This window comes from Cuculus canorus, chromosome Z (assembly GCF_017976375.1).
Source record: "Cuculus canorus isolate bCucCan1 chromosome Z, bCucCan1.pri, whole genome shotgun sequence".
Lineage (NCBI taxonomy): Eukaryota > Metazoa > Chordata > Aves > Cuculiformes > Cuculidae > Cuculus > Cuculus canorus.
In genome coordinates this window covers 2,690,434-2,718,084 of record NC_071441.1, presented here as the reverse complement: position 1 = coordinate 2,718,084, position 27,651 = coordinate 2,690,434, and the positions used below count along the sequence as shown (strand labels likewise).

General features: G+C 41.8%; 1 protein-coding gene across 1 annotated transcript; it reads right to left on the bottom strand.

The window, feature by feature from the left end:
• On the bottom strand, positions 1–27,298 carry LOC104060237 (YTH N6-methyladenosine RNA binding protein C2). Its single transcript, XM_054055335.1, has 30 exons — positions 27,170–27,298; positions 25,367–25,457; positions 24,518–24,714; positions 22,408–22,607; positions 21,629–21,795; positions 20,575–20,677; positions 19,190–19,346; positions 16,587–16,694; positions 15,138–15,286; positions 14,599–14,734; positions 14,342–14,468; positions 13,350–13,415; positions 12,237–12,415; positions 11,969–12,065; positions 11,795–11,882; positions 11,618–11,698; positions 10,622–10,704; positions 10,003–10,108; positions 9,783–9,902; positions 9,179–9,451; positions 8,550–8,676; positions 7,840–8,045; positions 6,772–6,967; positions 6,244–6,353; positions 4,584–4,876; positions 3,987–4,164; positions 2,788–2,991; positions 858–1,040; positions 264–367; positions 1–109 (listed from the first exon to the last, which is right to left on the bottom strand). Exons 1-29 carry the CDS (start codon positions 27,288–27,290, stop codon positions 287–289), a joined length of 4,227 nt encoding a protein of 1,408 aa, XP_053911310.1. The 5' UTR covers positions 27,291–27,298; the 3' UTR covers positions 1–109; positions 264–286.
• Between the last annotated feature and the right edge of the window lie 353 nt (positions 27,299–27,651).

Below are 27,651 nucleotides of genomic sequence, written 5' to 3'. Positions count from 1 at the left end.
GGCTGCACAGCATCACTATCGTCTTCAGGAGTTTCTTGCATCACCTTCTTCACGTTTATATTGCACGCTGCTGGTTCCAGTCGTTATAGCGACATTTCAACATCCACAGCTAAAAAACAATGTCAAAAGGAAGAGAATATTTATTACTAAGCCTACTTGTTCTTCCACAAATTACAAAGGGAAGCCAGTACTGTCATGATATGACACCTAGAGACAGCTTTTCCTCCATCACCAAAAGATGAAGCAACACATGAAATAAATACCTCTATTGCATTGCTCGACATGCTCAATCAGTTGATTTTTTTGCTGCCGAAGGAATATGGTCCCAAAGCTGTAACAACTGCTCTCCAACTTGTGGTTCCAGCTCCTAGAAATCAGAAGGAAAAAATATCTGCACTGCTCCTACTGATTTAGAAACCATTCAGAACAAATTACGAGAGGAAGTTCTGGCGATTGCTTCAGTCTTTCTGAAAGAGTTCATTCCTTTTGCTATCAACGTACACTGAAGAGCCCCACACACAACGATGTTTTTTACCGGGGCTCAGGAGAAGAACTTTCAACAACAACATTGGCCTCCAGGTTGTTTAGGGCTTTTTTTGGAGGTGTTTAAGGAACGGGTGGATGAAGTGCTTAGGGACACGGTTTAAGGGAGTGTTAGGAATGGTGGGACTCGATGATCCAGTGGGTCCTTTCCAACCTGGTGATTTTATGCCTTCAGTACTTCACAGTAATGCATTAGCAGAACGTACACCGATGAATCAAGATTCAGATTAACAGATACGTGAGGACAGCTGAGATAAACATCAAGGCCAAACAAGATACAACATAACAAAGACTTTACAAGAGAATAACTTTACCTGGCCATCTCTGCTCATTTGTACTTTCTTATTGTCATTCCAAGGGTTGACCAAATGGTGAGCAAACTGAAAAGGAATGCTTTCTTTTTGGATCCACTCCACCTTAAATATACCTCCGAAACCAGCAGAACCCCAGTCTTGACTTTTCTCACACCCTATCTCTGAAGCCATTCTAGCAAAACCCTGCAGCAAAAAATTGAAAGAGGAAAGGAAACACGTAATTAAAGCACATCCGCTCAGGCTCGAGTTAAATAAATGACTGGACTTCATACAAAACTTTCAAATTAGTCTCAAAGTGATGCACACGCTCTCCTCCATGAAATTGGATCTTCTAAAATACTTACGTCTAGATAGTTAGAAGTGTCACTTCTAGTTTCTTCCACTCCAAATATGCCTTCTAGAGTTTGATCACAGAGAACGTTCCTTAATTTATCTCGCACAATTACCATTCAAAATATTTTTAAGCTTTGTAACAGAGGATGAAAAGGTGTTGTAAAGACATTTGAAGTATAAAGAATCAGCTTCAACATTCTACTACATAGCAGTCCGTCAGCTAGTCCTTGCTAGCTGTAGGAATCTTTGCAGAAATCCATTCCTTCCTTCCCATGTTCCCTCCGTGTTAACAAACTCTCACACAGAATTAAGAGTGTAGCTGTTCTTCAAAGAAACAAGTTGCTTTTGTTTCCTTTCTCACCAAAGTGGGAAGAAATTCCAACCAGACAAGTATTCAGAAAGAAAATGAAAGGAACTCCAAATCCAAGATTGCTTCTGAGCTTTTTACAGATGCTCCTACACGCGCACACGCCAAATAAAACAAAACAGAAAAACACTCACCACACCCCCAACTTATCAACCACTCTGGCAAGCTTAGGCCAGCTAAGACTTCAGAGTCTAACAGATGCAGTGCGCTATGCAAGTCAGCAGCACACGCTCCTGTGGGACGATGGGAGTTCCTAGATAGCTCAAGCCAGACTGAAATGGAAACTAATAAAAGGAACAGAGCAAAAATAAAGGTGGAAAGTAAAGAGACACTTGGTTGAAGAGAATACGAACAGGACTGTAAATCTGACATTCCCAGGAATGTCCAGTGCATTACCAAAACTAGAAGTGCAAGGTAATATCTACCACCAACACTCCTGACTCCACACACTCCCTCACGGTTTCCTCACTGTAAACCCTCAGTGGTACCAGCAAGACAGCTGTCCTTAGCCTCGTTCATCACTTTTTGAGTTCAACTGACTTCCACCAATAGCTTTTATATATAAGGAGGTACACTGTACTTTGTTTACCCGGAACAACTGTGTTTAGCCCTCTCCATAACACACCTAACCTGCAACTGTGCACTGACAGGGCGAGTCAGTGATTGCCTATAAATGGGTCAGCAAGTATTGACAACTACCTTGCGAAACCTGAGGCCAAGATGTAGCTGTGGAAGAATCACAGTCACGACTTTCCAGCTTCCTAACTTTTAGAAACTAGATTTCAGGCAGAACAGGTTTTATTAAAACTTGTAAGAAAGACACCCCTGAGTTTCCTCTCTTTAGAAGGCTGTGACTTGATCGTAACTGCTTGTTTTCTTACACTGTTTATTTTGGCATACAGAGAAAAGAGCCTAAATCCCCCATTTTGTTTGGGAGTTTTGTTTTTTTACTGCCGTTTTAAAGGATTACAGTGGGCACACACATTACTCTGACTAAAGATGTTTAGAGGCAATTCTGTCTTAGCCTCCGAGTGACCAACGGTGTTAGCTAAAAGCGCACATTTCAGAGAATAATGAAGTACTCGTTAGTCACAAACCAGATACACAGGCTTGCTGCTCTACTTATAAGAAGAAATCACAATCAGAAATCTCCATACTACACAGGGTCATTTGCTACAGTGTCCTAAACCATGAACTAAAACAAGTATCAAGTATTAACTATGGACTCACCTGAAAGTGTCCAGACCCTTGAGCAGAAAACACCAAGTAAATCACACTGCCCTCAGAAAAGGCTCTGTTTAGTTTTCGCTCACTACTTGGAGTGGTAGACCATATACCTTTCTGTTGAGATATAGCAATGTTTTGCACATTGCTACTTTTCATTATAAAGTACCGAACTGGCAGGTTTGATCTTGGTGAAGGGGATTTGAAACCCTGCAAAAATTAAATTAAATTGAGCTACAATAAAATAAGCCAGGTTTTAGTTCTAAACTTTTACATAGAAACAGAATCTTTTGACTGCCCTCCTCCCCTCCTCCCTTAAGACCTACATGAAGCACAGAAGCTATCAGCTGATACCATCTGAGTTGGCTTTGAAATGTATTTCTCATGTATTTTACAGTTTTTAAGCACTTTTCGAAAAAATTCTCCATTTGTAAAGGCAGCAAACAAGTACAGTAGAACAGGCCTAAACAGTCTAGCAACGAACAATTGAAGAATTTGAAGTCTGACATGCATTCAGATGGCAAAAAATTATTCACTCTAGACAGTAGGCGGAAGGACACTACTAACATTTCCACGTCCAAGAAAATAAGTTTTTTCCTTTTTTTACATTGGTTGAATTTAAAACCGGAACTACTTACGAGGAATTGTTAAATCCCTCAACGAGTCTGCCTAGAGGAACAATGGATTTTCCTCTCAGCAATCTGCTTAATATTACTGCAGTTTTCTATTCAAGTCCATTGGGAGAATTACACCAACAGCCACATTAAAACATGTGCTTTGTTAAAGGAACGACCATAAAAAAGCAAGAAGTCACAATAAGGCAGACAACACAAAACTTAGAGAATCAGTGTGTATGTAGGCTAGTGCAGAAACAAGGAGGGCAGAATCCAAAGAACTCTGAAGTGCGCGTACTAATTTAGAAAAAAAAGTAAGACTCCTTCACTAGTTATTATATCAAGCTTTAAAAAAAATTAGACTGCAAGCCTGCAAAGGTTAATATTTTTATCGCATTAAACCACCGTAACAAGGATATTTAGCCTAGATTTTGAGTTCCAGAAAGAAATAACTCTTACAGCTGTTCAAAATAAGAATCTAAGTTAAGTTACTAATCTATCGATGCAATACTTGCGTGGCTGAAAGAGATCAGCAAATGTCTTGCTGAAATTCTATTAATTTTGAAGAGTGGGGATTTACAAGAACTCTACCTTTCCAGACACTGGAGAACAAGAACTGGCACAGGGGCCAGGGCAGCTCCTGCTGTCTGTAGACGTCACTGATGGCTGATCTGATCCGTCGTCTGAAGTTTGTTGGCAGTGCAAGAGTTTTTTTCCTTCGTCCTCCTTTGGCTGGTCAGGTGCGGGAGGTGTAGCTTTCATGAAAACACTAAAAAGTAAGGGAGACACATGACATACCAGCATTCTCCTAAGAGGACCCAGAACAATTTATATCTACATACCAGCCTATTGCACCACTATATGTATTATGCTAATTCCAAAACCAAATTCAGCATTAACTCTAAAACGTACTGTTGGTTTTGAATGGTAGGGTTAACCTTCTACCGCTCCTTCTTCCCAGCTATACCAATTGATGGATAATATTCCTGACTGCTGTCTCCAGTAGTAGGCACACATATGAAATACTTCTCAAAGAAATCACAACTACAGCGCCGCATAGGACAGGTTCGATTCTTTCAACTCTGCTTCTATGGTTTCTTCCTTTTTATTACGAGCAGCAATTCAAGCGATGCTTTTACAGCTCAGTAAAAGACAACCTACCATCTCTAGAAGATCTCAAAAGCTTACTTTTCAGCATTAGAAGAGTCATCCGAGAATTCAGCATCTGCTGAGCTTTCTCTGCTGCTGGTTGGTCTCCGCGTAGATGGTAAAAGAAGTTCTTCAGGAGACATAGGTCTCGGTCTCTGACCAATTCCTGAAGGCTGCTGCAAACCTGCAGCCTGTTCTTCAGCACTTAACACAGCTACAATTGCTCTTACAGTTGTTTCATCGGCCTGAGACCACGATTTAGCAGGAGCTCGAACACGATGCAGAAATAAGCTCTGCCACTTCTGTCTGAGTTGCAACAGCAAAGCACAAGCCTGTAATGAATTTCAATTCTGTTGAAGGCTAATGAAATTTAAACCAGACAGGTAAGGGTACCCTATGCCTTTCCTCTCAGACAGCATCTGGCATTCTAAAATGAACGGGGTCCAAACAGCAAAGCAGGACTGAAACGCCAGGGATGGGGAGAACACCCCATACTTCACCTAAACTGTTATCTTTTCTTTCCTTGGGTGCAAGATCATTTCTAGAACATTTTATTTCCATTAGCTCCGCACTACACTTAAGATTCCATTGTAAATCCACAGGAATCTTTTATTTTTTCATGTTAAATTTTTATTTTAAAAGACCCAAACAACTGTAAATGCTTTATCCTCTTCCTCTCAGTTCACTCTGTGTTCACACACTCTTCCTCCACACCCAAAGGAAAAGAGTTTTAAGTACCATTTTTCTTAGGCATACTTCTGCTCTAATGCAATGACTAAATTTAGACTGCTAGAGTTTAATTCCCATCTTCTCAGAAATGCTTCCCTTTTTAAAAACTCTCACTTTTGAACACCTCTACAAGATGTTACTAGAGCAAATAAATTTGGTTCAGAAACTACCCTGCCTCCTACCGGAGCCACAGCTTCTCAATGACCTCAAGACTATCTTCAAAACGGGTTGTTGTTCTCCTTTTCCTTAAACCTGGCAGTAACTTCCTTTCAGCAATTCCAATTGAAAGTGCTCCATTTTGATCCAACTTACGTCATCCTCTCAGAGAAGCAAATTCCCAGGATGCCATAGCGACTGTTCACTCAAGTATGGCTCAGACTTTTGGCTCACCCAGCTCAGGCTAAGGTCTGGCGTGAGCTGGGAACAGCGCTACTAGGTCAAACTGAGAGGATCAGATAGGCAGGACGGGGGGATCAGATAGGGGCTGAGGGTTCATCCTGCAGCCACTATCACCCTCTGAAGGCTGCTGCAAACCTGCAGCCTGTTCTTCAGGCATTATCTGAAGATATATTCAACCACCTCCCTGCGCAGCCTCTGCCTGTGCCCAATGACCCTGTCTGTGAAAAAATTTTTTCTGATATCCAGTCTGACCCTCCCCTGCTGCAGCCTGAAGCCATTAACCCTTGTCCTGTCCCCTGTCACTTGGGAGAAGAGCCCAGCTCCCTCCTCTCTACATCCTCCTTTCAGGTAGTTGTAGAGAGCAATAAGGCCTCCCCTCAGCCTCCTCTTCTCCAGGCTAAACAACCCCAGCTCTCTCAGCCGCTCCTCGTCAGACTTGTTCTCCAGCCCCTCACCAGCTTCATTGCTCTTCTCTGGACACACTTCAGAGCCTCAACATCCTTCTTGTAGTGAGGGGCCCAGAACTGAGCACAGGATTTGAGATGCACACAGTATTCGAGGTGCAACTTACTTCAGGGTCCAGTCTGAGATGGAGCCATTCATCTAGCTTCACTACTGCCAAAGAAGCAGTTGTTTTGTCTTCACCCTCACTATCACTGCTATCATTCCAGAACACACCCCCTGAATGAAATAGAAAAGGTACATCAACATTTCTATATTATTTCCACTTATAGGTAAAAACTTGAACTCTAGTGTACAACCAGCATTAAACCCATTCTCCTTCCATTTACCTTTTGTTTTAATAGGTAAACGCTTGTAAAAACACTGTTTATTTTCTGCAAGCATACCTCAGTGCAAAGTCTCCTTCAGTCAGCAGAACCTGCTGAGGGCCTTGCTATATAAGCAAATATATTGATGTGACCTGACTCACTCGTGTACCTTTATCAATATCAAAGGCCATTACCAAACTTGTGCCTGAAGCTGCTGGCAAAACCACACACTGCATATATACATATAGATATATAGAGAGAGATATACACACACACAGATATATATGTATATGGCAATAGAAACATTCCAAATCTAAATCCCACTGCACCTCGAACGAATGACGGCTCCCGCAAAGCATCACTTGGTAATCTCGCTGGTCCACAGAAGAGTGCCACGGTGATAGGTGTCACCACAGAACAGCATCGGATACTCGCCATCCCACGAGCTCTCGTCATTTCATTGTACACAAGGCACTCCGTAGGGAGCACCTGAAGGGCTGCAGCTTGCCCATTTGCTGGGGGCATCTGTGCAAGAGCAAATAAGACTAGACTATTTAACCCTCTAGTTGCAATTCAAATCAATCTTGGCATAGTTTATACCTGTAGAGACAAATATATATCTATATAGAAAAATTCTTTCAGAAAGGAAGTTTTTCCTAACATCTACTCTAAGCCTCCGCTGGCACAACTCGAGCCCATCCCCTCTCTGCCCATCACTTGCTACTTCGCAGAAGAGACCAACACCCACTACAACCTCCCTTCAGGCAGTTGCAGAAAGCCACAAGGTCTCCCCTCAGCCTTCCCTTCTCCAGGCCAAGTCCTCCCAGTTCCCTCGGCCTATCCTCACACCTTTCACGAGCTTCACGGTCCTCCTCTGGACACATTCCAGCACCTCCTTGTACTGAGGGGCCCAGAACTGAACCCAGTATTCGAGGTGCTGCCTCACCAGTGCCGAGCGCAGAGGGCTGATACCTCCCCTGCTCCTGGTGGCCACACCAGTTCTAATACAAGCCAGGATGCTGTCAGCCTTCTTGGCCACCTGGGCGCATTGCTGGCTCGTGTTCGTACTGCCGGCCAGCACCCCCGGGGCCTTCTCTGCCAGGCAGCTTTCAAGCCAAAGATCTCTAAAACAGCTTCGGAATTGGGAGGAGAGGTTACCCTTTTGTCTCGTTCTACCTAGAAGAATGACTAACTCAACTACCTTTTGATGAAATAATATTGGAAAAATAAACTGAATCAAATTATTTTATCGAGTGCCAGAAAAATATTTTCTAAATATGCAGTCTTTAATGCAAATACTGCTTTGAGAGCACTGACAACTATGAAGAGACATTTCTATAACATTTCATAGAGCACAGTCCTCTTTTTTGTTGACTATAAATTTGAAGTGATTTTACCTTTTTATACCGAGGTTGACTAAGAACAGAGGAAGGATGGAACTGCACTTTCTTCTCCTTTGGTCCCGTCAAAATCCTGCCTTCTGTGTCTACACGCACTAGGTTGGGATACATCCCAGCCACTAAGGCAGCTTTAACTACAGCCCAGTTTTCAGAGTTAGTATTAACATCTCTCATATCTGCTCCTCCTCTGGCTCTAACAAAACCTGAAGAAAGAGGGCAAACATGTGCTATATCTGCTTGTATTTAAGATCTACCTTTCTACTTCTCAAAAGGGATCGTACAATAAAAAAAGTCCATTTTTCACCACTGCCAACCACAACAGGATCAAGAAGAAATTATGATGCTGAAAATCCTTCCTGATAAGGGGTTTAACACAAACATAGAACAGAATTACTTTTTAAAACATGAAGGCACTTCCCATGGAAATAATTTATTAGAACATACAAATCCAAGGAAACAGATCTCACACTGAAAGCCAGTGGGATGTGGAACAATAAAGGCGCTCTCAGTTCTATTAACTGCTTCCTGGCCACACCTCCCCACTCCAACATCTGCACCAGGCCCAGCATGGATGTGCACTGGTCTACTGCAAATCATGGAAGGAAAATGACACTGGCGAACACTACTGTTTGTAAAGTTTGGATACCCTCCTACTACGCATACGCTTGACTCCAAAACTTTGCTAGATTTTCCTCCAAGCTATTTACCTGAGGCTCTAAGCTGGCCAAGCAATTGTGTTCTCATTCCTATGATGATTTCCATTGTGGCTTGAGACAGGAAGTTCTTTTCGCAAAAGGCTCGCTCCCAGCCATCCCTGCGTGCCTTCTGCCACGCCTGGAAAGAATATTGGTTTTACATTTGCCTATTAATTTGCTTAGCTAAGATTTAAAAGTGCACTTCTTATTACGTTAATAAACTGAAGGCAAAAGCCATTCTGAAAGAAAAGAAATGCCCCAAACCACGCTTGCTTTTTCTGGTTAAATACTAGATTCTCATCACCCATTCCCTAAGTCAACACAATGATCGGTACGTTAAGTTATTATAAGATCATTACATTATGATCAATATTTTCAGTTACCAGTGTAGTAGGATATGAAGTGGCATCTTGCTAGAACATTCAGAATTCAACCAGGTTTGAAAAAATAAAGAATCTGACAAAAAGTGTTCACTCACAGATTTACAAGTCCAACATACAGGAAAGCCACTGGGCAAAAATGAAGTTTCTCATCCAAGGATTTAATCAGTCTATCATTCCACACCCAACTTGACTGGTACATCATTTACTTTGATACATGATCTCCTGTGATTAGGAGTCTTTCGAAAGATGGAACAATACCTGGAAAGCCCTAAGAAGCACCATGTGGTCACTAAATGTTCCTGCAGCAAAGCGCTTTCTGCACAGCAGGGACGCACGCTTTTGAGAGGCCAGCGCAGGTAGGACGAAAGGATCTCGATACGCAAGAGTGCAAGCAATGGTTAGAATGGGATCCAGGCATTTCAGAACCACAGCACACAACACCATTTTACCGAGGTGTGGCTCTACTGGTAGTTCAGTGAGACGATAACCAAGTTCAGTGAGATCTTCCCAAGAGTCCATGGCATCCATTGTCTATATAAAACAAAAAAAAAGGGAGGAAAGGGGTGTGAAAGTTCATTTACAAAATATCAAGAAAGGATGTGAATACTGGGCTTGACTTGTTCCCAAACACTAAGAAAGTGAGTTACGCCCCGAATAGTTTGAGATGAAATTTTTAAGCAGCCTCTTACCTTGAAAATAAAAACATATTCCCACACAAAATGAAAACAGACAACTCGCAAACCTCAAAGCATCCTTCAGTAACTAAACAGTCTCAGTACAAAGAAAACTCAGTAAGATATGTTGCTACACCACAAATACAGAATCAAATACAATTCCCATCTAAACGGGTTCCTCCGCTGACCTTAAGCATTTGCACCGCATTTCTCACAGTTAAAGCTGGCGGAGGATCAGGAGCTTTCATAAGGAAGTCAACAACGGGACAATTAATTGGAGCCAGAAGTTTTGTGTGCAAACAAAGCTCCTGCAAGTTAAAAAAGAAATGAAAAAAAAAAATCAAACTAAACACTTTTTTGGTGCTAATAGTTCAGTTTGATGAGAATTTGTTAACAGTGGACGTGCACCTGCAGTGGCAATCTTAGAAGTTCTGGAGTCTGAAATTCCAGCATATTCTGAAATCGGAGCCTGCTGAAGAGACGAAAACAGATTCCAGGCTGACAGCGCCCAGCCCTTGAAAAGAAAAAATGGAAGTTGTTGAAAATTAGAATTTCTTTTTAAAAAACTTAAAACCATTAACCCAACAACACATACACACAAGCTTAGAACAGAAACACAGAAGCAGGCCTAAGGAAAAGGTCACTTTGTTGTGAAGTTTAAGTCTCACACACGAGGTGAGACTTTTACAGTACATGGATTACTTCTCATAGTATGAAAACCTCTCACTGACATTTTATCCCAACACTTAAAGATCTGAAGAAGCCTATCTAAAAATAAAGCAATGTGGGGATTTTTGCTATCCTAAGATCAATCCAAATCTCAGCTGTCCTTTGCTGGAAGGAATAGAAGTCATCAACTTCCTTGCTTCCTCTCCTGCAGAGAATTAGCATCAGCCATTATCCACACAATCTTGGCCTGGGCTAGTAACGTTACCCAGTACGGCTGCTGCTACGCTGGGTACCTTATCCTTGACATGCAAGACAACAGATATCTGCAAAATGAAACCCAGGATGAAGCGTTTATTACCTGCCTTTTCTCTGCACAGCACTGGCTTTTGAAATCCACACCGTTTTTAACATTGTAACACAACTCCGTGCATCAAAAGACTTCTATAAGGGCAAAGCAAGGAACGTAAAACACAAACTGAATAGAGTAAAGGAAACAAAAGTTACTAATGATTTAGAGAATCAACAGAATTTCTCCAAAAAGAAATATGCATGAGCAGCACGTGTTGTAAAGTACTTCATTTCAAGTGAATTTATACTACCTCCATTACAGTTTACTTGTGCTGTATATTTTCCTAAATTAAGTTTTTTAGGCAATAGCTAATTGGAAGTCAATAAAAGACATGGATTGTGTTAAGTGGTATCACAATCTAAGTAAAAATATGTTACCATATTGAATAATGTTCTCTTTGTCTCACTTGGAACTCTTATCCTTATTTTCCCATGTTTGATGCAAAATTACTACAAAAGCTGTCTTACAACGAGAACTTCAGAAACTGGGTATGCACATCTCTTATGAAATCCAATTTTATTTTCTAAGTCATATTCTAGATCTTAAACTGTCTTATGTTATCTCACTTGACTCGAACAATTAGTTAGGGAGTTGACATTTGACAGATCAAAAACAATGCTTAAGCACTTCATTGAGTAGACTTCAGCTACACGCAATAGTCGGACAAAGGAAACTCCTATTGTTCTCCATTTCTCAGAAGATAGCAGTCTAAACTCATGGAACTGCTTCAAAAATCAAAGAGAAACACTAGATTAAAAGGAAAAAAAAAAAGAGGTGTATATATAACTATATCAACCTGCCATAGCTTTTACAGGGCTTTGAACAGCTAGTTATTACCTCTAAGTGTCATAAAACTAATGGATGCCAAACCTCTCGGTGAGGTTTGTTGCTTGACACACACCAGCTCAGCCTACTTGAAAAACAGGTCTCCAAAATTTACCTGTTATGTATTTTAAAACAACACCAGGCAGTTTACTTCCCAAAGAAAGTTTCAGACAGTCATACCTCTTCCACCTTGCCCGAATCAATAACAAATACAACATCGTCGACTGTTATGCTGGTTTCCGCAATATTCGTAGAAAGAATCTGCAATTAAAGAAAAGAAACCAAACACTCTAGTAACTATAAAAGCAAAGACAAAATAGGTCAAGACAAAATCTGATGAAGTCCCCTGATACTTGCTATTTTGCGGACGCCAGAAGGTGGACTTGAAAGCACCCTCTTCTGATCCAAGGCCTGCATATCTGAATGAAGCATGAAAACTTGGTATCTAATGCAAGACAAAGAGCACAATTTTAAACATCTTTAAAAGAAACACTGAAGACTCAAGACAACCACAGAAACTAGAGGCTTTACCTGTGAGCATTCGCAGCAAATCTCTTGTCATCAAAAAGAATACGGTCTTTCAGGCTAACTACCTCATCGTAGCCAGGAAGAAATATTAAAATCGTTCCTAAAACAGTTAGTTTGCACAGTTAAATAGAAAATTCCCTTCAAATCTATTACAGTACTGCGTATACTAGCACTTGGAAGATCTCACCTAATAGGTATAACTGAAAAAAGAGCACAATTCCTCAGAAGCCGAATCCACAGTAATTTATTGGGAATATGTGTATATACTTACCAGCACCATAACTGTGACAGATGTTATAAAGTAAATGCATAATCAGGTCCAGATCCACTTTTTCACCATCAAAACTGTGATGATAAGCTTTCAGTAGTTCTCTGTCCTCTGCACTAAGGTCACCGTCACTTGTCTGGACCAGGGAACTTTCATCCATATTTCCAGATTCCACCAAAGCACTAAAACACACAAATCCACAAGCCAGAGACAAGAGCGTTTGCGTCACATTTGCATTCAGTCAAATGCAGATGAAGACCAACCAGACTACTTCTCTTGAAGTTGGAAGTGCAGTGCAACAGCCGCTCCACAACACGATTACTGTTCACCAACTGAAGTATTAACCCAGCAAAGCATGCAACTTCCAATTTTCAGCATTAATGCTAATTTTATTATATTTCAGTGAAACACAACCACAAGCTAATGTATCAGAACTCAAAGCATAGACATCATTTCTTTATCTGTTAAAGGAAAAAAAATTAAGATAAAGGTATTTTCCAAAAACTTCCATATCATGACAGTTCAGCAGGTATGACATTAACAGAAACTTCACTAAGAGGAATCATAATAATAAAGATCTTTACAAAACCGTAGGCAAACTATGATAACCAAGTGAAAAAAAAAAAATTCTTGGATTACCTACTGACATGTTATTCACACAAAGTTTCTTTAATATGAGTATTGTGTATCAACAATACACAGACAAAAAATGCACACTTAAACCTCTTTCCAAAATAAGTATCTGAAATTAAAATGGCACAGGGTATAGAACTTGCATATTTATTTAACTTACTTAATCACAACCTGCCCAGATATATGTAATCATAATAGTAATACCTATATCAAGATGATAAACACTCATAATGTAAAAGAAACCATACTCCACTAGAACTATAATCATCCTATGGGCAAATAATTACTGTGATACTGAATACAAACTACTTTTGTTTTAAAATAACTATGTTTCCAAAATATTCCTCTTCTCAAAATAATCTTGCTATTTAGGCCAGATGTTAAAGCATAAAAGGCTAACCTGTTCTGAGGAAAAGAAGGCAAAACATACACTTTCGCTTCTCTGTGTTACACAACTGCTCCTGCAAAGTAGTTCAAGCTCACCTGTAGGACTCTAATAGGTCAACAGTCTCAGTCTGTCCAAAGTGCTTTGCCCAGTCCAAAGCCATCCTGAAAGAGTTGCAGAAAAATCTTTCATTTTTCACTTCAAAAGATAAATAGGAATGGCACGTTACATGAGGAGGCAACTGACACCACACTTCTCTACGAATCTCTGCACGATCTTTAATCAGCACTGTTACTGCTGGAACTGCAGCTTCCTCTTTTGAAGTGCAGAAACAGGTGTGACAACGATAGAAATTTGAGATAACTGCAATTCTTTGCCCAGAAAGAATCCAGTTTTACAAATAAGTACAGGCAAACCTAGAGAAGGAAATGGGGACTAAGACGTGCCGTTCCTTCAAAACACACACACCAACGCGCAGAGATAAACCGTGCCTTTTTGCAGTGCCCTTACTAGCTCCTTTAAATCATCCCGAGAAGACACACCCCAAACGTTCCTCCTTTCCTGACTGACAGACCTGTACAAGCCCTTCTTGTTAGTCTTCACTTCCCTTGTCCAGTTCAGCTCCAGCTGTGCCTTGGCCTTCCTGACCCCATCCCTACACAAGCCGGCAGTGTCCCTATACTCTCCCAATATCTACAGATACAACACTTCAAAGATCCTTGCACCTGGAATGCACTATTTCTAAATTCTGTATAGGCTACTCTCTTCAAATAAGAACCACAAAACATTTGAGGTCTAATTCAATCAACCCAGTGAGAAAGACGCCAGTTTTAATTCCAACCAGTGTGTTCAATCAGACACGCTGAAATCAAGAGTATCTATTCCATATTAAATACTGCGTAATTAAGAATTCAATTTAGATTTAACAGAAAGCAATGTGATAACTGGAAGCTAGAAATTGTTTAGAACTGTAAAACCCTATTTGTGCTTATAGTCTGATAAGTGAGCAAATTAGTTTAGATCTTATAGAAATTTCTTTCTCACTTGTATACGGACAAATACATCTTTCAGTTTATCTGTTTGATTTTACCAGCCATTGGATGATCTGCAGTGAATATTTGCTCCCATCCTGATCAGTTGCTCTACTTGACTCAAAAAGCCTCTCCCTGAAGCAATCATTAGCGCCGTTGCGCCGGTTTCACTGTGCCTATAATCAACTGAGAAGTACAAAAAAGAGAAAAACAGTGAAACAACTACAACTGTTAATTTTTCACCTAAATGTAGTATATCGCTTCTGAAACAAAAACTGCCGTTGATTTTCTTGTATGTGTAAGATGAGAAACTTACCACTGACATTTTCAGTGAGGATGAGATGGAACACCTGAGCAAAGGCATCAACATCTTTATACAACCAGATGTCAGAAAGACAAGAATCCATTTCTTTTATTAACCGTGGCTCAAGGGTACTCGCATCTTTTTCAGTCTGAAGAGAAAAGAAAGTATTGAAAGATTAATCTCCTCAGAGGGTTGTCTTTGCTCTTGTCTAGTAGACACAAAGAATTCCAACAGCATTTGAAGCAACAACCAGAAATGCAGCATTCAGGCATCACTTCAACAGGTTCACCTGCAAGTACTTTAAACAATGCCAGCCTAGCCATTTGATCTAAACAAAGCTATGCACGACCATCACGACAGGAAAGCACACTTCAGCCAGACGACTACATGCTACTAACAAATAAGTTAAAAACTGTCTTTTAAAGATTGGTTAATATCCTTCTAGAAACTCTACAGGAGTAATACCTTTAGAAACCAGTTTGAAATAGGTAGTAATGACATTACACAGAACACAGATTTAATCGTCTTTTCCAGCTAAAGGAGAAACTTACCAGCTGATTAAACACAGTGTCACCACCATCGTCCAAGAGATTATCCTCTCCTTCTGCTCTTGGGACAGATCTTTGTCTCCGAGATCCCAGTTCACTCTTGTTTTCTTGAGCAGAACACCAGCCACTCAGGGCGCCCCGTTGCTTTTCTTCTAGGATGCACAAAGTATTTCCAAAAAGAGTTTTATGGTTGTCTTAATTATCCATTGTTTCCAGTTACAAAAAACAGTCATACCAATGCAAAGTTTAAACTATTCCAGTTCTTTTATTTAATCTAGAATGCCGTTACCAGCCCATATAAATTTCATAACTAAGGGCATCCCAAGTGTACCACTGTAAACACCTGCTAGAAGAGCTAGGCAAAAAATATCATTTAGGTGTTTAACCTCCTAGGCTCTCCGGTATTCCAACACACTGCATTCAAATGAGCTTCCCAAGTAAATATCTCCTAAGGGCTTCTCAGTCCAGATCTTTCTCCAGAAGTGAAATATCAAAAAAGTAGTGATATAGCTCCTGGACATAACAACTACATTCTGTATACAAGCAGAATAAACCAAGACCACCAGAGGGCTGGAGCACCTCTGCTATGAGGGCAGGATGAGAGAGTTGGGCTTGTTCATCCTGGAGAAGAGAATGCTCCAGGGAGACCTTCCATCAGCCTTCTGTTCCTCAGGGGGGTCTACAAGACAGCTGGGGAGGGACTTTTTGCAAGTGTCAGGACTGATAAGGACATGGGGCAATGGCTTTAACTTGGAAGGGGGAAAATTTAGACTAGACATGAGGAAGAAATCCTTCATGATGAGGAGGACGAGACACTGGCACAGGCTGCCCAGGGAACTTGTGGATGCCTCCTCCCTCGAAGTGTTCAAGGGCACGTTGGATGGGGCCTTGAGCAGCCTGGTCTGGTGGGAGGTGTCCCTGCCCATGGCAGAGGGGGGTGGGACCTGGCTGGGCTTTAAGGTCCCCCCCAACACAACCCATTCCAGGATTCTACGGTATTGAATACATCTATGTCTGAAGAAGGCAGTGAAAATGTTACTAATAGGAACCATTTCTGTACAAAATGTACAAAACCCTGCCCTCTTTTAACGGCTGCACTTCAGTTTTCATCCAAACATCAGCACGCAGTGCCTTCTGCTTCTGTAGTTTTCGTGTGGGCAAAATCCTCAAGAATATGCAATTCTACTGAATAATAATTATGACAAACACATCCTTTCTCAACTGAAAGCAAAAGTACAACCATAAAGAGAAAATGAAATCAATTTTTTGAAGTCATGTAATCTATTTCAATCATGTAAACACTGAGAGCTAAAAGACAATCACTGCTGTCTAATCACGTCTCACTGCATGTTCTGACTTCAGAATTTTAACAGAGAAGCATCCCATTTAGCTGCTCAATCTCTCCATCAACGAGACGCATTGCCAACCCTAACAATTAACAAGTCCACCAACCTTGCTGCTTCTCTTCTTGGTACTTCAGCATCGCTTTGTTTACATACCCAGTGCTTCGTAAAATATCCTCCAAAAACATCTCTTGAACTTCAAAAGCTCTTCCTTGGACTGAAAGTAAAAATAGTTCATAGAACATTAGACATTCCCTAGCTTCATCTGGAATCTGAATTTTAAAAAAGCATTTCTGTAGATACAAAAAGTGAATTAAACTTTATCTTAGAGACTGATTTAAGGAGTTATACTTTTCTTTGAAAAGTCTTGTACAAGTATCTCCAGCGGAGTTCATTCTGTTAAAGATTACCGGGCCACAAAGCAAAATACATTTCAAAAGGGGAATGTCGGCTGGGTACCTTGTTTCCTATTAAGCTCTTCAATTCTATCAACTGTTATACCAAGAGATGCTCAGAAGAGTGACAGTTAAAACTGCAATTTTATCAAAAAGAAAAAAAGAAAATAGCCATTTTTGTTTAGAAAATTCATTTGTTTAGAAAATTCTGTAAATTTCATTTACAGAAAAAGAGTTAACCGTGTAAGACTGGATTAAAAATTATAACAGCAATTAACACAGTTTTAGTGCAAGATCCCAGAAGCAGACCGCCATCTTGGTATTAAAACACCTTCTTTCATGAGAAGTATACGATGAGAAAAACTTCTCTCCATTTTCTCCATTGCTGCAGCCAAATTTGGCTCCTTTTTACCGAGTACGCCCTGACAAACAAGATAATCCAATGGTCCTTATTGCCTAACAATCTACCCTGATCTCTGTTTCAATATTAATGTTTCCTAGATCTTACTTATAGACACTAAAGGCTTCTTCCTCACAGGAAGAATTAAAATCTCCAGATTTGAATTTCTTGTACCTTAGCAGACATTTGCCATACCTTAGTTTAAACCACTCAGGGCTTTTCTCTTCTTCAGAAATAAGAAGCTACAGCTCACACACTTGTAGAAGCTGTTACAAAGTCTTCCAGCACTGATCACAAACTGTGCTACAGGAACACACAATTACAAAATGGTGGTTTCTGTGCTAAGGACTTTGTCAGTTCTGTTATTGAAGGAAGATCAAAGCTTTCTCATGACACTAACAGACAGAGTTTGGAAACCCTCTTCTTATACTTCCTAAATTCTCAAAACTGGAAAAAGCAAAGGGTTTTTTTCAATTGGAACTCATCTGTAGAGATTAAAGGAAGTGATAACAGCACAGCTTCTCAGGTAATCCAGAAGAAAAAAATTGTCCTCAGGATTTCCTGAATAAGTGTACTGATCTAAACGAACAGGAAGCCGCAAGAAGAGGAAAGTGGAAAGCCACAAAATAATTAGAACTGAAGTTTCCCTTGGGCAAAAAAAACTTTCGAAAACACTGAAATAGCATAATTTCCAGATTCCTGCCTCCAACAAGTTGCAAGCCCTATTCTACTATGCACAAATTCAGAACTGAGAACTAGAAAGAAATGTTTCTATCCATAATAAAATAGCTTTCTTCTTCAGGAACATTCCAGAAATTAAAGCAATAATTTGTGGAGAAGGTTCTTGGGAAAAGTGATCCTACCCGTGTCCTGGGACCATCGAGCCTCTTAAAAAAGAGAGACTGACATCAGACAGCCTACTTGGTTGTTCTGAAAATACAGGATTCCTCTTGAAATGCTTCTTCTCAGAACACGTTATACTCAGACATCATTGCTGAGAAAGGAAGAGCAGAGCGAAGTGCCACAGGAGGCCACCACGTACAAAACTTGCAAGCCAGGAGGGTGAAGAGAAGAGAAAGAAAACAAAAAAAAAAGCTTCTCCCACACATCTGTTTTACCTCTACTAAAGATGAATCAAATGAAATAATAACAGCAACAATGATAGCTTTTCCTTGCATTTGAATGTAATCTAACTGCAGATTACGGAGTCTAAACAGAAATTAACAGGAATTGCCATGTTTTTTTCTCAACCTTTACCTAGATTATCAGAATCACAGAATCACAAGGTTGGAAAGGACCCATTGGATCATCGAGTCCAACCATTCCTAACACTCCCTAAACCATGTCCCTAAGTACTTCATCCACCCGTTCCTTAAACACCTCCAGGGAAGGCGACTCAACCACCTCCCTGGGCAGCCTGTATCTCTCTGTATCAGCTCCATCTTAAAAAGAAAGAATCATATGATTAAAATATGAAAACCCAATTTGCCTAAGACTATAATTCTGAAGCGACCGGCTGCAGTTATCTGGGTTTTATCCACTAACCAGCAGCAATCTCTGAGAGATCTGAAGAACTGGAACTCCAGGGAATGAATTAAGGTCGATCAGACTCTGGCACATCCTAGGCTCTACACCACCACGTAGATCAGCACTTTAAGAACCTTTTCCCGTTTCCTGAATTGGTCAGAGCACAGGCCAGGACACCCCTGTGCTTACAGAACTCCCTGTGATAAGAGCTCTCCCATCTATGCAAACACTTAAAAAACCCACAAAAAATAACAAACCGAGAGCAAGCATTGTGGAAACTCTCAGCGTATTTGCCATGTTCCATTATCAGAACAGTTTGGTCTGGTTCAATAAAATCTACAAACGCTATGGCAGACATACACAGAGTTAAGATTTTACACCAATACTTACTGTGCATGATTGGGCAACTTCCGAAATAGGTAACAAAGACTTTTGCATCCAGAGCAGCACTAGAAATAATTAGTTTTAAATTAGCCTGATCCTGCAACGCATCTCTCAGTTTTATTAACAAGAAGTCATTGAACCAATCCCTCTCGTGTACTTCGTCCTGTAACAAACGGGGTGTGGAAAGAGGGGGAAACAAACAGCAGAGAAACATCACAGACTTAAGATTGTAACTTTCCGCAAATATAAACGCTTCAAAAAACTGACAGATACAATTTGCTGGAACACTAAAGACACATAGAAATGTGTTGGTTTAATTTAAGACAGGATTTTTTGTTAAACTCTTAAAAAGTAACAAATACTTCAAAAAGTTTGTATCAAGAAGTTTTAGGAAGACTGCTCTGTTAACCCGCTAGCCACACACAGCTTGATTTCAGAGGTTCAAGTGAACTCCTGAAACTTTTCTAATTCTTATACTTCAATTTCATTTTCAAGATAATGATACAAACTGCCAATCCTACAAATATTTTAATAAACTCTCACTTCACAATTGATGAACATTGAAAGAAACTGATGATAACACATAATGAAAAAAACTAGATTGTTTAGATCCATTAAGTCACACACAAAGCTTATCCCCAGCTGAGGCACATGACTGACTAGAGTCATCTCTTTTGTTAGTGTGCTCTGCTCTGGTTTTTGTATTATGGACTGATGAGGCAGGGACGCAAACATTTCAAAAATACCACATTTTTAAGCCAAAGTCGTCAAGAATGTATAAATTATTCTCAGAGTTTTTCTCATTTTGATAAACAGGCAGGCACATAGAATTATCACAAACATTTCTGTCTTCAGGTTCCACTGACATCCAATTCCACAACAGGACTTTTCACATCATCAGAAAAGAATGCATAAATAATTTGCTGAAAATTAGACTAGTCATTATTATCTTGAAAACATCTGGGCCAACAGAAGGACTGCAAACCCTCTACTAAAACATGTACTAAAACAAGTACATGACCTAAAGAATTCCGACATGCTTCTGTTGAACCATATCTACAGAAGCCTCCCTAGGGCTCTTCTGCTTTCTGACAGAGGAAATTCAGAGAAATTTAGATCTCTGTCCTCCACAACCGCATAATGATTCCAAAATTAATTATTGCTATGAACCTAAACCAAGAACCTCTTACAATTAAAAAAGAAAAAGGCAAAAACCCCAAACTCGGTCCTAGAATAAGGACTCAGTAACTCCTTAACAGTAATTCAGATTCTAACCACATAAAAACACTGTACATGCTCAGCAAATTAATAAAGACAACTAGGATCATATCTTCCAATGAATAAGTAATACACATCGCTCCACTGCACACGAAATACAGCAGGACTCTTACCACGATAACATGTGTCACTGTTGACAGAGCGCTGTCTCCCGCCATTAGCGTGCGAAGTAGGACGCCATTAGTGCAAAACGTTAACAGTGTCTTTGGAGAAACCCTATTGAACAATTCATGAAGAGACTTCAGTCCTTCACACCATTGAAATCACGCTAGCTTTCCAATACTTAATGAAAATTAAATCATTAACAGCTGCTCACCAGAAACAAAGTTAGAATTCTGTTTCTGTTAGCCAATTCCCAGAGGATAACCCTAAGGAATCTTAGTGCTTATGCTCCAAACCTTCAGGCAATGAATTAATTAACAAATTAATTAATAAATAAACAATCAAGCCAAACAGAACCTTGAAAAACAGTTTATATTGTTTACTTTACTGGAAAAGTCAGCATGGACTGCTTTGGAAAAACAGGTGGCAATTCTTCAGCATATGCTTCCATATCGTTTTGTATTTGCCCACACCAGACCGAATCCCAAAGAAATCAGCTGATCCTTTTCAAATGCTTTATTTTTTCCTCTTCAAGAACTTCAAAATCTTTAAAAGGTACTATTCTAGAGTTAGCTGGGCAAGGAAAAGCAGCGATTGCCACACTCCACGGCACTGTCACTTTAAGTACTCTGAAGTTCCTTTGTATGAGGAACTCTCACTCTAAAGCATCCCTTAGGCGTGCTGCTCTGCCTACTTAGCTTCAAAGCTGGAAGAACTTTCGGATCTAACCATGTTAAAAGTAGCGAGAAAAAAAAGAGGGGAAAGCGTAGGCTTGATCTGAAAGTAAGACAAAGAATTCCACTCACACACTCCCAATCAGAAACAAAGAGAAAAGACCTGCAATTCACTTACCTAAGACAATTTACTGCATGAAACTGAAAAGTAGAGGAGGAAAACTGTCTTTTTCACTCTTAAATATTCCATTACCCAAGCAATAACATGCTCTACCTATACTTCACATACAAAGCTTCTACTCAGCTGTATCCCAAATACGGTAGCTTAAATGTACATAAGACTAAAGACAGCAACATGCGATTGACTGGCTATAAGAAATGTCCTGAGTACCTTCTTTCTAATCGGACCTGATAACCAACTGTCTGGCCAATCTTTTCTCCTCTTTCTGCTGCCACTCTTTCAGCCACAGCAACGGCTGCCAGACGTCTCGGCTGAGTGCAAAATATACGACAGGGAGTCCCATTTGTGTAACAGTCGTCCAGAAGGAACTGAGGGATCTGTAAAGAGAAGTGGTTTCAAGTTCCTTGTCAGTTTGATAAAGTCATAGCTTTTTCACCAGGAAACAATTTAACTGCATCTCAATATTACAGAAGTTGCAAGGCAATTCACAAGAAGATTATCACTGCAAATGTACTTAAAAGAGTAGAAAGGCAGCAATCATAAATCTCTGATTTCATCTGTTTCAAAAAAAAAAATTTAAGCTTCTCTCTCCTGCTTCAGAGAAATCGATAAAAAACACTTGTAGGTAAACTTTCATTTTATCACAAAAATATTCTACTATAGAACTAGCTTTAGAAGCAGAGAGGCTCTAGAAAATCAGGGCTACTTTCCCTTCCATGTTTTATATTACTGTAATGAAAAACTAGTATCGATCACAAAATTGTGCAGAAATATTTATGCTCTTAATAAGCATCTGCTGGCTTAATAGTTCAAAAGCAAGAAAGGGAATCAGTACACAAGGCTTTTGACTGCAAAGGAAAACAAAAATCCTAAGCAGCATAAAGGAATTCCTTATTACATATGTATTAAAAAAATGGCATTAGTGTTTTATAAATAGTTTTATACAGTTTTCTATATAGTTACAGTTTTATTCCATTAAAGAAACATACTTGCGTAGTTTTTCCAGATCCAGTTTCTCCTACAATCAAAACAACTTTATTATCCTTTATCAATTTAACAATTTCCTCCTGTTTTTCAAAAACTGGTAATGACTGCCTGAAGGAATCAAACTCCGATTCCCCTCTTTTCACTGGCACCTGGGGGATCCCACTGCTGAGTCGCCCTCCTGTCTTGTTCACTCCTCTGTCTTCTGTGAAGAGAAGTTATCATATTACTTGGACATAGGCAAAAGGAAGTCACTAAACTATGGCTTAAAAATCATACCTGAAAATGAACATTCCTGACTTTGTGTGCATCCCTAGAGACGGGATGAGTGACAAACGCATCACACATTTACAAGCCATATTCACAGTAGCACAGCCTGTTACAATGCTTGAAATAAATATCATTCAAAGGAGTTCTTAGTTTCCTAGATACTTTGAACAAAAACAAACTATGCTGGTAGATTGCTCAGTGTCAAACAAGGTCATACGGAGCAAAAAGAAACAGAAAACTAATGCGAAAAAAAAGCTGCCTGGTGTATTTTCTTGGCTTTCGTATCATAGTCACACCTTCACACCTCTACAGTTGGCCTAGAAATTGTCACTGTATAGTTAAACTTCTAAGTTATTCCAAACTAACAATGTTGTCTCCTGAGAAAAAGATAACTTTATCATGGTTCAGATCATAGTATAATAGTATAGTTAGGGTTGGAAGGGACCTTAAAGATCATCTAGTTCCAACTCCCCTGCCATGGGCAGGCACCTCCCACTGGATCAGGCTGCCCAAGGCCCCATCCAACCACCTCCAGGGATGGGGCAGCCACAACCTCCCCAGGCAACCTGTGCCAACGTCTCACCACTCACATGGTGAAGAAATCCTTCCTAATGTCCAGTCTAAATCTGCCCCTCTCCAGTTTATACCCATTGCCTCTCGTCCTGTCCCCACAAGCCTTTATGAACAGCCCCTCTCCAGCTTTCCTGTAGTCCCTTCAGGTACTGGAAGGTCACTAGAAGATCTCCTCTGAGCCTTCTCTTCTCCAGCCTGAACAACCCCAACTCTCTCAGCCTGTCCTTATAGGGAAGGTGCTCCAGCCCTCTGATCATCTTTGTAGCCTCCTCTGAACCTGTTCCAAGAGCTCCATGTTCTTCTTACACTGAGGATTCCAGAACTGGACACGGTATTCCAGATGAGGTCTCCCAAGAGAGGAACAGAGGGGCAGAATCCCCTCCCTCGTGCTGCTGGCCACGCTGCTTTGGATGCAGCCCAGGACACGGTTGGCCTTCGGGGCTGCGAGTGCATGTTGCCAGCTCATGTCAAGCTTCTCATCAACCAGCACCCCCAAGTCCTTCTCTGCAGGGCTGCTCTCAATCACACCATCCCCCATTGTGTACTGAAAACAGGGATTGCCCTGACCCAGGTGCAGGACTTTACACTTGGCCTTGTTGAAGCTCAAGAAGTTCTCACACGCTTACTTCTCCAGCCTGTCCAGGTCCCTCTGGATGACATCCCGTCCTTACGGTGTGGCAACTACACCACTCAACTTGGTGTCATCTGCAAACTTGCTGAAGGTGCACTCAATCTCTCTGTCAATATCACTGATAAAGATATTAAACAGCACTGGTCCCAGTACGGATCCCTGAGGGACACCACTTGTCAAGATGTCTTCTTTCACATGCTCTCTGGTCCTTTGTGACCTCCCTCCAGTCAGTCTTACACAGCCTAACACTCTAGTCCCTAAGATTAATCTGAAATCATGCAAACTGAATCATGCTACATCTAGACCGCTGGACCCATAGGGCACACAGTTACACATTAGAAACCAGTGCAGCATTATCTAAAGAACTTACATGTCTTCAGAGAAGAGTACTTCAAATTCGGTATCATAAATGCTATTCTGCAACTCCTTAATAATTTTTTTCCAGAAGAATTAAAATCTTGGGTAACACAACTGCCTAAGCTCCTCACGACACCAGTTTTAAATGACCCCATTATTAACAACAAAAAGTGAAGAAAAGTAATGGGTTTGTTTTGGGGGCGAGTGTCAGTTGGGTTGAGGGTTGGTTTATTCTTTAAGCTGTGTCAGTCACCAGTCCGCATCAGAGGACACTTTGAACATACCAGATTCAACAGCACACGCATTTCCTCGCTCTGTCTTTGGCCGAAGTTCTGTTCGTTCTTTCCTTGTGACAGGAAATCTCTGAATTAAACTCCAAATTGTACGTTTCGTACTAGAAGTCAAGCAACAAGTCATTTCTGCATGTGTCACTGCTGATGTGTCCTTCTTCCTTACAGTCAGGTATCGATGTGCTCCTTTTCTGGGAGGGAAAAAAACCAAAAAGTATTTTAGGAATAAGCAATCTATTTACATCTATGTAATGATCTGGTGGTCAGATTATTTTCAAATATAATGTCATAATAATTATTAACATTAAAATTATACTCTCTCTAGGAATTCAATGACAAAAAATCAATCACAATAAAACTTTTAAAGACTGATCACTTGAAAAGTTACTGCAATCAGAAATACTGAGGAAACCTGGGGAGGCTACAGAGGAGTAGAACACTTGGACTTATTCCAAAAGGAAACTTACATTTCTTAAATGAGCAATGCATTGGTATAGTGAAGGGAAAAAGATACAAAAAAGATACAAAAGCTCCTGTCTTCTGAGGTGAGTATTTTATTTTTCTCAGCTGTTTGAAATTCAGTTCAAGTATTCTTTCAACAAACAGCGCATGGCAAACAATGCAACCTTGGTCAGAAGTCCTTTGGATTGACTCACAAAATCCACAAAACGTTACAAAGGCAAGCCACTTCAAACTAACCATGCACAAAGATACTTATTTTTATCTGAAACTTTTCTCTCTAGCACCGTTCCCTGCAACAGGGCTCAATATGCCAGGAACATGCATCATTTTAAATAATGAAATACCACAAAAAAAAAAAAAAAAATTCAGTCACTAACTCACCCTTTGCTTTTAGATATCAGCCCAAGAGACCAACAGAGCCGGCGAACAAATGCTCTTTCTGTACTCGTGAAAGAAGAAGGAAATTCCATTTCTAGAAAGACAATGAAAGAAGAACACAGAACCACACAAGGCACGGTATTTTTAGAAACACACAATCATTGAGGTTGGAAGACTGCTGAGATCATTAAGTCAAATCGTTGATATAGCCCATGGGGTTGGAAGGGACCTCAAAACTCATCCAGTCACAAGCCTGCTTCCACTGGATCAGGCTGCCCAAAGCCTCACCCAGCCTGGCCTAAAACACCTCCAGGGATGGGGCAGCCACAACATCCCTGGACAACCTGTTCCAGTGCCCCACCACTCTCATGGTGAAGAAATTCCTCCTTATGTCTAGTCTAAACGTGCCCCTCTCCAGTTTACAGACATTCCCCCTCATCCTATCACCACAAGCCTTTGTGAACTGCCCCTTCCCAGCTTTCTTGTAGCCCCTTCAGGTACTGGAAGGTCGCTCTAAGCCCTTCTCAGAGCCTTCTCTTCTCCAACCTGAATAAGCCCACTCTCTCAGCCACCCCTGGGCCCTGAACCACATCCCCAAGGGCCACATCTGCATCTTCTCTTAACACTCGCAGGAAGGAGCCTCCCCCTGGGCAGCATATTCCACTCTTCCTAAGGCAATCCTCCCCAGCTCTCTGCTTTCATTCCCTCAGCGCATCCCAGATCATTCCTTCTTCTCCCACACATCCCTCAGGAGAAAAGCCCCACTCCCCCTCTCCATCACCTCCTTCCAGGCCCTCCAACAGTGCTCGGGGCTCCCCTCAGCCTCCTCCAGGCTCAACAGCCCCAGCTTCCTAAGCTGGGAGGAAGGGTTAATCTGCTGGAGGGTAGGGAGGCTCTGCAGAGAGATCTGAATAGGCTGGACCACTGGGCTGAGACCAATGGCATGAGGTTCAACAAGGCCAAATGCCGGGTCCTGCACTTGGGGCACAACAACCCTGTGCAGCTACAGACCAGGGAAAGAGTGGCTGGAGAGCTGCACAGAGGAGAGGATCTGAGGGTGTTGATTGACAGCAACTGAACATGAGCCAGCAGTGTGCCCAGGGGGCCAAGAAGGCCAATAGCATCTTATCTTGGATCAGAAACGTCATGGCCAGCAGGACCAGGGAGGGGATTCTCCCTCTGTACTTGGCAGTGGTGAGACCGCACCTCAAATCCTGTGCTCAGTTCTGGGCGCCTCACTCCAAGAAGGACGTTGAGGCTCTGGAGTTTGTCCAGAGAAGAGCAACGAAGCTGGTGAGGGGCTGGAGAACAAGTCTGACAAGGAGTGGCTGAGGGACCTGGGGTTGTTTAGTGTGGAGAAGAGGAGGCTGAGGGGAGACCTCATTGCTACCTACAACTGCCTGAAAGGAGGTTACGGAGAGAAGGGAGCTGGGCTCTTCTCCCCAGTGACAGGGGACAGGACAAGGGGGAATGGCCTGAAGCTCCACCAGGGGAGGCTCAGAGTGGAGAGCAGGACAAAATGTCTCACAGACAGGGTGATGGGGCCCTGGCAGAGGCTGCCCAGGGAGTCCCCATCCCTGGAGGGGTTTCGAAGACAGGTGGACGAGACCTCCTGGTTTAGTGGCAGATAAGACGGGTTGGACTAGATGATCCAAGAGGTCCTTTCCAAGCCCGTGATTGAATGATCCCCTCAGCCGCTCCTCCCCCAAGCTCCTCCCGCCTTTCCCCCCTTTTCCCTCCCCCCTTTCTCGGGGTGCCGAGGGCAGAAGGGAGCCGCCCCCACCCCCCCCCCCCCCCGCCGCACACCTTCCTCCTCCCCGCCGAGGAAGCGATCCAGGGCGAGGTGCACCGCGATGTCCACCTCCTCGTCCACACGGACCTCCTCGGGCCCCTGTCCCCGGTCCCCCGGGCCGCCGGGCCGCGCCATGGCGGGAGGAGAGCGGGACAGCGAGCGCTCCCGGCCCCGGGAGAGGGCAGTGGGGGGAGAGGGAGGGGGAAGACAGAGGGGGGAGAGGAGGGGAGAAAGGGAGAAAAAGGGGGGAAGAGAGAGGGGGGAAGAGAGAGGAGGAGAGCGAAAGGAGAGGGGATAGAGAAAAGAGTCAGGAAAAGAAAGAAAGGGGAGAGGAGTGCAGCCTCCACGCTTCGAACCGGGCGAGGCCTCCGGAGCCGCCTGCTTCCCGCCCAAAGGAGCCCCCGCCCCTTTCCCCGCCTGAACGAGAGTCCGCCCTTTCCCGCCCAAACGAGGCCCCGCCCCCTCCTCGCCCAAGCGAGGCCCCGCCCTTTTCCCC